General features: G+C 34.6%; 1 protein-coding gene across 1 annotated transcript; it reads left to right on the top strand.

The window, feature by feature from the left end:
* The first annotated feature begins 5,358 nt into the window (after positions 1-5,358).
* On the top strand, positions 5,359-6,380 carry LOC117904817 (transcription factor WER-like). Its single transcript, XM_034817586.1, has 3 exons — positions 5,359-5,600; positions 5,702-5,831; positions 5,925-6,380. The coding sequence occupies exons 1-3, from the start codon at positions 5,483-5,485 to the stop codon at positions 6,325-6,327; spliced, it is 651 nt and encodes a 216-aa protein (XP_034673477.1). The 5' UTR covers positions 5,359-5,482; the 3' UTR covers positions 6,328-6,380.
* The last annotated feature ends 3,158 nt before the right edge of the window (positions 6,381-9,538 follow it).

Genomic DNA, 9,538 nt, shown 5'->3' on the forward strand with positions numbered 1-9,538 from the left:
TGCCTAACTGGGTGCCCATCTGTCCTCTCTTGATGAGCCTAAGCTCACACCCTCTGCCTACTGCTACATGACCACTCGCCCATAAATTGTAATGCAGCCTGAGTGTGACTTGTTGCGTTTGACCCGGCAGAGGCGGTGATCCATTCACGTCCACACAGGAAGATGCAGACGCAGAAGCAGAAGCAGAAGCTGGCAATCAGCATTGAATTGAATGAGTCCACCCCACATTTATTAGTGAAATTGGGTTTTCGGGCCACATTAATTACTTGTGTTTTTGCTGTGTTTGCAAAGCTGGCCACGTCTATTTGTGAGCTTGTTTCTACTCACGGGCCAGCCCTGTCGTGCCTTGTGGGTCTCGGAAGGAACAAAGCAATAAAAAATTGGGTATAAAGACAAACAAAACCACCGTCAAATTCAAGGCCGAGATTTCTGATTGGCTTTCTCATTACCCAAGGCTTTTACATCACGTGTAGGTAAAAATGAACTCACTCTCATGGAGTTAGTGACTTTGAGACAAATTTTTTAGCGTCGAGTAGAGTCTATCAGGGGTTCAGAAGAGTAGAAACTGACTCACAAGTGAAGTGCCCATGACCTCCGCCTCTGTCCCCCATCCAACCACGCCCATGTGGGGGCGTTACCTTTCATCGAGATCTGTATAAGGCTCCCACGATTTTCTTTTCATATTTATGTGTGCTCTTTCCGAAAGTGAAGGACACCATCCTCTAAAACGGAGTCTGAATTTTGAAAGAGACAATGCAAAGGTGAAAGGACTTCTCTATTTTGACGTTATGGTTGTAAGACACCCTCACTAGATAGAATCATAGAAGAAAGACGCTGTTGTATGGAAAAGGACGTCTGTGAGTTTGGGGAGGCTTGGCAGATGATCACCCGTTATTAATGGCTACTGTCCACTTTGGTGGGTTGAAAGAACCCACATTGATGGGTAAGAGATAATGACACAGATGTCTTATGACTAACGATTAACCTGATAGGCTTTTAATTAACCTCATCTACTTTGATCGTTAGGAATCTAAATGCATATTTCTTGTCCTATGACTCTATGAATGGAATGAATAGCTGAATGAAAACATTAATATAGCATTGAAATATGATTAACCATGTTTATTCTTACTAATTTATCTTTATCCCTTTGGGTTGATGTCTTTCTCACCGCTAGTCGAATCAAAATGAGTCTATTATATTAAATACAAAAACGATGGAAGCAGAGGGCTTTACTCAAGTCTCTGGAATTGACTACGATAAAACCTAATTAACCAACCATTATTTGATCTATAATAACTCTTTCTCTCCTCAAGTAGAGTATGGCCAACTAGACATAAAGAATGCATGCATTTTTTGCCTAGTTATCTTATAAAGATTGAATATATGGAGCAATCATTTGGGTTTATTGATCAAGTCTTGCTCCATCGTCAGGACATATGCATCTACAATCTTAGAGATACTAGATCTAAGCAAAGGAAGCATTCCAACAAAGAATCTTAGATCTAGGTGCTAAGAAACATTTCCTTTAATTTGAATATTCTCATATCAATTTCAATCAATGAAGTGGATGATGTGGATTTTGAAATCCTTACAATCTTTAGCCCGATGGCTCTTTCTAATTGGATCTTGGCATTAGAGAATGATAATATTCTCTTTTTATAGGGATGGAAGCTAGGACTCTTTTTCTAGAAGACGGAATAGTTGAAGTGTTTAATCCTAAACCCCTAAGGAGTTTGTATAGACTTATTTGTGGGTTTAAGTGACTTGAGCCTATTTTGGGCTTGAGTCACTTAATTTAGCTTATTAGGTCATAATTAATTAATTAACTTCATAAAAAAAAATCATTCATAAGCTTTTATGTAATCTTGTATATTTACGAAAATGCCCTTATACACACATATATGAATAAAGAACCTAGATACCCCTACAATAATATGCCACCAAAGAATATGAGTTCAAATAAGGACTATTGAGATTTATTGGAAAATACTGGTTTTTTCAGAATCAAATTATAAAATTGACTTAACATCCCATTATAAAGAGTCGACTACACTTCAATATTCTCTAATATTAAATTAAGATATAAAGATTGGGTCCATGACTTGCTAATGATTGCATACAAGCTTCCTATGGACTAGTATCTATAATTTAAGGGGATGGATGCTATCAACCTTTAAAGATTATTTCTATCATCCTTGAGTTTTAGATATTCCTATTATGTGATCAATTGACAATTCTAATTCTTCGAAGTCATATCAAATTCCATGTAATGAATTACTGAGAGCATATATTTTATGATCATACATCCTTAAAATCACCCAAGATGACACATTATTTCAAACTTATGAGATATCATGGTGCATATTTTGGGAATACTTATTGTCATCTACCTTAATCAACAGTAACCCAATTAATAAAGAATAGATGACAACCTTAAGGTCTCATTTGTAGGTTAAATCCATTGAAAACCTCAATATTTATTCAATATCCTTTCAAAGTTGAGAGTTAAATAGCATAATAACTCAATGAAGTCATGACTATTCGATAGTAAATTTCATGACTCACTATAGGTCATGTCTAGTGTATAATCACATATTATTGTACTTAACATAAAAAAAAAAAAAATCATTCTAATGACTTAGACACCTCATTCCTTTAATTAGGAGGTGATGCACTATAACTTCAAATGGATTGCCTAAATCCATGAACTAACTATGAACATCTCATCAACTTATAAGGAATTCATATTTTGAATCTTTTGTCCGATCCTTAATACACCTAAGCCATAGACATTGTAAGTGATGCAAGCTTAAATATGCAACATACATAATGTATAAATAGGATAGTGAATGGAAAACCAAAATCATAGTATAAATACTAATGAAATCCATTTGTTATTACATTATGTCATGCTTTAAAGGGTTCTATCTTAACAAAAAAAGAAAAAAAAAGAAAAAAGAAAAAAGAAAAAAGAAAAACCTTATGCTTGATTTGATTGTCTCTCATAATATTTACTTCATCTTGGTTTATATTGCAACAAGATTAACTCCTTTCTTTTTGTATATTGCACCAACAACATCATTACACTCCTCATTTATGTGGATGATGCCCTTGTTTTGGGAGATAAATAACATCAAAATTGTAACCGAGAAATTTAGCCATAAATCCATAATTAAAGATCTTGGTCTCTTGCACTATTTTCTTGGAGTGAAGATAAATGCTTCCCTAGTTAGGGATGACAACGAGGCTGATTTTTTTGGGTACCCGTCCCATTAAGAATGGGACGGGGTTTAAATTTAATAAACGGGTTTAGGACGGGTATGGTTTTTTTTTTTTAAACTCAGGATGGGTTCGGGTATTGCCCCATCTCGTCCCGTCCCGTCCCGCCCTATTTACATATAAAATTAATTTTAAAATTAAATTAAATTTAAAATTTAAAATTAATTTAATTTAAAATTTAATTTTACTATTTTTAGTATATAGATAATAATAAAAAAAGTTATAAAAAATATAATAATTTTATTATTTATAAAATATATTTATTTTAATCTAATTAAAAAATTTAAAAGTAATTTTTTTTAAAAAAAGGCTAAACGGGGCAAGGCGGGGCGGAAATTCCCATACTTGCCCCGTCCCGTTCAATTTTTTAAACGGGATGGGGGTGACCCGTCCCGAACCCGCCTTGTCGCCATTCCTATCCCTAATGGTCTCTTCCTTTCTCAAGACCCCCTCACAAGAACAAAAATGCTTGAAAGCTCCTCTATTGCCACACTAATGGCAATTAAAGAAAAACCAACTACTTGGAATGAATGGTTGGTACTCTTCAATATTTAATTCTTACTTGGCTAGACTTCATTCATGTGGTTAACCAAGGGTACCAATAGTCTAACAATCTAACTTTGGATCATTATTTGTTTAAACACATTTGCAATATTTTAAGGGCGCCATTCAAATTTTGGTGTGTGTTTCTTCCCAAAAGTCCTCTCTTTTTTTTTTTTTAGGCTTTGTGATGCGGATAGTCTAACAATCTAACTTTGGATCATTATTTGTTTAAACACATTTGCAGTATTTTAAGGGCGCCATTCAAATTTTGGTGTGTTTCTTCCCAAAAGTCCTCTTTTTTTTTTTTTTTTTTTTTTTTTTTTTTTTTTTTTTTTTTTAAGGCTTTGTGATGCGGATTGGACTAGTTGTGTAATAACAAATGAAATACTAAAGGCCTTTGCGTCTTTCTAGGAGCCGATTGTATTTTTTGGTGTTTAAAGAAACAACCTACAATGACTTAATTTAAGGTTGACTTTTCAGAGTTCATGATTAATAATAATGTATATGATCATAGATGTATTCACTGTAATAGTTCTTGAATTATTTTATGTACCATGCGAATGATTGTGAAGATATTCAAGGTAATAATATTCTTGGAATTATCTCCTCGAGTCATTTACAAAATTGGGCCAATGATAATAGGACTCAACAAATTAACAATTGATTTCACCTAGTTGATACTTAAAACCTTAGTTAATTAGCTCCTATAAATCAATTCTCTCCACATCATTAACAAAAAATTAAATACTTCACTCAAACAATTCAACATATAGTTTTTCAATATCATCTTTAGAGACTTCAATGTTATCATAGAATTATTATTGTGAGACTTCATTTCTCTCTAGCAAAAAAAGAAACAAATCCTTGGTTTCCTACAATTTTCCTCGTGATCCCATTAGCACTCACTCTCTCCAATCCTTCACCTTCGATTGCACTTCACTCCTCTTTCAAACTCTTGATACATCGATCATTATATTATAGTCAATCGCCTAAAGTTAAGGTTATAATCATAGTGTAATATAAGTTCAGATGATATGATATCCTCCTATGGTATTTCATTGGAAGTTAAATTTCAATACCTCCAAAAATTACAATAGTTAAATAGGGAGAATGGGTGATTTGAGACAGAAAAGAATATGTGTTTTACAGGTATAGTAAATCAAGTGTGTGGAGCTAGATGAGAATAGGTTATCACATGATGTTATGAAAGAAAATTTGAACATTGAATTCTCTAATACAGTCATACTAAATCCTATAATTTCTTGGAGTTTGTACATGGGTAATTTATCTAAGTAGGATTTCCTTTTTCTAATAAATAAATTTTATTTGGTTTCAAATAAAATCTGGCAAAACTTAACTTCTTCTGTTGATGAGTCAGTGAATTAAATACAAGTGTGTGGTGGCCTGACCATGAAAAGGCCCAGACCTTATACAACCGTCCGCGACAAGGGCCAAATTTGTGAATAACGTGATGAGATTTCTCACTTACCTCCCTTCAAAGGCAGTAGGAGAGAGGAGAGAGGAGAGAGGAGAGAGGAGTGAATCAATGCAAACTGAGGTACTCAAGTATTCATACCTATATAAACTCCACTTCGACAGTCTCCCAATGCCCAACTCCAATAATAAACCTTAAAAAACCTACTTCTCTGCTGCAACAATGGAGGGAGCAAATGGGTACAGGAAGGGTCTGTGGACAGTGGAGGAAGACAGAATTCTCATGGATTACATAAGGGTTCATGGTAAAGGCAAGTGGAATCGCATTGCCAAAGTCACAGGTCAGTTGAAGGAGAATATATGATATCAATGAGCTTGTGTAATTGGTCCTTTTTTTTTTTTTTTATTGTGTGATAATGTGGAGGCCTGGGTGTGTGTACAGGTTTGAAGAGGTGTGGCAAGAGTTGCAGATTAAGGTGGATGAATTATCTAAGTCCCAGTGTAAAGCGTGGGGATTTCTCTCAGGAAGAAGACGACCTCATCATCCGCCTTCATAATCTCCTTGGAAACAGGTCCTTTTTCTTAATCACAATAAATTTTTCTATATATGATTGGAAGTTAATGTAATTATTCATTGGATTTGTGAATTAATGAATGTTTTTTAGGTGGTCTTTGATTGCTGGGCGTGTGCCGGGAAGGACTGATAACCAAGTGAAGAACCATTGGAACACTCATTTGAGCAAAAAGCTCGGAATCAAGAAGCACAAAAGTAAAAGTGAAGGTTCCTCACAGGCACAATCCATTGAAGCTAAGGAGGCTCACAGTATGCCATTAAACCCAGATTCTAAACCACCCTCAGAAGACAAAAATGGAGAAACTGGCCCGGAAGTGAGGGAAGATCTCCCCAGAAGCATGACCATGTTGGCTAACACACAAGATATGGAAATGGGCACTGAGGATTATGAGAGCTCTCTTTGGTTTTCTACTGGTGATTTAGATCTAAATGCTCCCAGTTTAATGCAATTTCTTGATGGTCATGTTCTTGATTTTGTTTGGGATGGCTTGTAACCATTGCTTTGGGCTTTAATAAAAGTTTTTCCCCCTCCCTTTACCCTCTACCATTCTTATACTTGAGTCCAAATTGACGAACTAGTAAAAGGGCAAAATCCATTGCCATTTCATTGAAAAGAACAAGGGGTACCCATGTAGGGACGATGGCAGCAGTGCATGGATACTGGAAATCTGATAGAAACCCATCCCATTGGTACACGTTTAAAGTAAACAGGAAAAATGCCAAGCTATGCCAGCTTTCTCTTGGGTGTAGATTGGTTTTCTCTGATTTTCTAGATGATTAGAACCTAAAGAAGGAAAGGTCAGGGAATATGTATAATTGGGGCCGTAAATTGGGGCCTGGGGCCTTGTGGCCTGAAGTTAAAACACATGGTCTGTCATCTGTCTCTACTTGAACAAATTATTGCCAGTGAACTTTAAGTACAAAATGTTAATTTTCAACTTCATCATGATCAAATTCAATACTTATTATTTAATTACTATTTTAAGTTAAATTATACCTAAATTATTGACTTAAAATTTATTATTTAAAGTTATCAAACTGACATATTTATTTTCATAAATTATAATTAGGTTGAAAGAGATTGAGTAACAATGTAGATTGTAAGGTGACAAAAAAGATTATAGAGGTAAGGATAAATGAGGATAAAAAAGTAAAATGAAGAGGTGGACTTAAATATAAATTAATTATTTTTATTTATTACTTAAAGTTATTTTTGACTTTAAATCATATCATTAAGTTATTTTATCAAATATATACTTAATTTATTTAATAAATTTAAATTAAATTATTAAGTTATTTTAAGTTAATTAATTCACCAAATATCCATGCATTACATGGATTATGAAATGGGATGTAGAGTAAGAAATCTTCCTTTAAAATGTGGATACACCCATGGAGTGTGGTTCATGTATATATCTAATGCTCTGAATATGGCTTGGGGTCTTGAGCTGGTCCTTTTCTGTTTGGCATGAAGGTATTGATTGCTACCCTACACATGAGAAAAATGATGAGTTTCTTGGAAGGTTACATGATCACTCATTGAAAGAAAAAAAAAACAAGAAGAAGAAGAAAAAAAAAATCTTCCTTTGCTTTTGGAAAAATAATGTGAATTGAAGGATAAAAATATTATGGGTTTAAATTGGATGCTCAAAATACTTGGAATTTAGATGGGGCCAAACCAAATCAGACCCTAGACAGGAAGTTGAAAATCTCTTATAGTAGTATAGCAAATCAGATGGTGATTTGCTGTTTCACCACATGGAATAAATGTTGTGGAAGTATGCCATTTTTCTCTCAAAGTGAAAAAGGGCTTAGCTCTCTTCTTTGCATGAAGTTGCGCGGATGACAAATTCAGAAGATGAATTCTTTGTCTTGTAATTTGACAGACACATAAATGGAGTGGGAAAAAGGCTTAGACCTTTTCTTTCTATGGAGGCTACTGGGCAGTAAACCTTTTTCCACTCCAAATAAAAATTGAATTCCCTAGGATGCCTCTAAGCTTCTCAATTACCATTTCTTTTTTCTTTTTTTTCTCCCTCTCTTTTTTTTTTTTTTGAAATTCACTTTTGGGAACTGAATTCTTAGGTCTTAGTGGGTGTCAGATGATCATTGCATAGTTGAATTGTATGCATAAAGGTCTTGGCAATCATTCTTAGCAGTCACATTCCATCCATGTTTTTTTTTCTTTCGTTCATTTACTGATACACAAGTCAACCACAACCACTGGAGGAATTAGCCAATTACCATTCTTTTTTTTCTTTAAAGTTTTATGAAGTGATGGGTGATACAGTCAGGTGAATTCCACAAAACTATTGAGTGGAGATTATGGGAAAGAATCTCATCAACAAGTAGTTTCTATCTTTGTGTAAATGTATGCCACCCAAACGAAGCAAAAAATAAAAAATAAAATAAAAATCAGTAGACATTTGGAGGGAATCTTAATTGAGTACTGTCCTTAAATTTTTCTTTCAGGTAGCATGAAAACAAAAGGTTTTTACAGGGCCATGATGGGCTGCCTTGAAATGGTCCAAGGCAATGGGCTTTGAGCCATTGCCGTTGTCTTCTAGCCCCATTGACAATTATTTTGGAAAGTAGCCCTTTGTTGCCTCCAAATGCTTCCCCATGCCCCTTGTACAGTTGTCTTGTAAATTAAAGAGATGTGCTTTTCTCCTCTCCCACTTCCATCTTTCCTGAGTCTCTCTGCCCCTTTCTACAGCAAATCATTGGCATTTAGAAAGTTAGAGAAGAAAAGGAAAAGCTGTTTTGCTGCCTTGTGACACAAATTTGGGACCTCTCCAGTGACAATCATGTTGAAATAGCTTGACATGGAAATGCAATGTATATATGTAACTCAATAACCAAATACTCTTAATTAAGATATTAGAAGATAAGACTAATAATTATTACCATGTTGTATTAGTTCCAAAGGATTAGGGTTATGTATCCTTGACTTCCGATCATCCGATAGTTTAAGTTTTTGAATCAAATTCATAGCTCATTGATTCAAAGTCATATTCTTTGTGAGACTTTGCCCATTATTACCCAATGAATTGACTTTTGGGTCAATGATGATTTCTTTTTTGAAGGATATGATGAGGTTGGGGGAACCAAGGAGTGCATGGCTTGAGGCAACTTGCCCATAATTCATAAATATGCAAAAGCATGGGGAGGGGACCTTGATTGCTGTATCCAGTAGTGCCAAAGGATTGGATGCCTGCAGATCCACCAAGTCCATTAACTCATACTGGTAGTTAGAGTGCAGTTTCTTATTTTTTCTGTAGAGTTGGGTTATATTTGGTTCCCAAAACAAATTTGAGGGAAAATGGAAGAGAAAAAAATAGAAGAAAATAAAAAGTGAAAGAAAAATAAAAAATTGATTTAAAGTTGGTAGTCCTGTGAAGTTATTGAATTGTTTACTTGCTCCTGTTTGGTTCTTTCGTTAAACAATCATGTTAAAACTATTACACTTGACAGTATCTTAAGGATCCCTTTTATTCCACCAAGAAAGTGAAAGAAAACACCAGAAAAGGAAAAGGAAAATGAAAAGGAAATTCATTGTGTCACAGATTTATTAATTCTGACTGCATACAATGAGTGGAAACCAGCACAGAGAGCAAGTATTTTATCTGCTGTGTCTTATTTTTTTTGCCACTTATTTATATTTACACACACAATATCAATATCAACATCAACCTCCCAAAGCCC

Source organism: Vitis riparia, chromosome 17 (genome assembly GCF_004353265.1).
Source record: "Vitis riparia cultivar Riparia Gloire de Montpellier isolate 1030 chromosome 17, EGFV_Vit.rip_1.0, whole genome shotgun sequence".
NCBI lineage: Eukaryota > Viridiplantae > Streptophyta > Magnoliopsida > Vitales > Vitaceae > Vitis > Vitis riparia.

Bases quoted from the DNA above. Each gene is read 5' to 3' on its own strand.
- LOC117904817 (XM_034817586.1), top strand. From the start codon at position 5,483: ATGGAGGGAGCAAATGGGTACAGGAAGGGTCTGTGGACAGTGGAGGAA. The intron at 5,601-5,701 runs GTCAGTTGAAGG...GTGTGTGTACAG, and splicing joins TCGCATTGCCAAAGTCACAG to GTTTGAAGAGGTGTGGCAAG. The intron at 5,832-5,924 runs GTCCTTTTTCTT...AATGTTTTTTAG, and splicing joins CATAATCTCCTTGGAAACAG to GTGGTCTTTGATTGCTGGGC.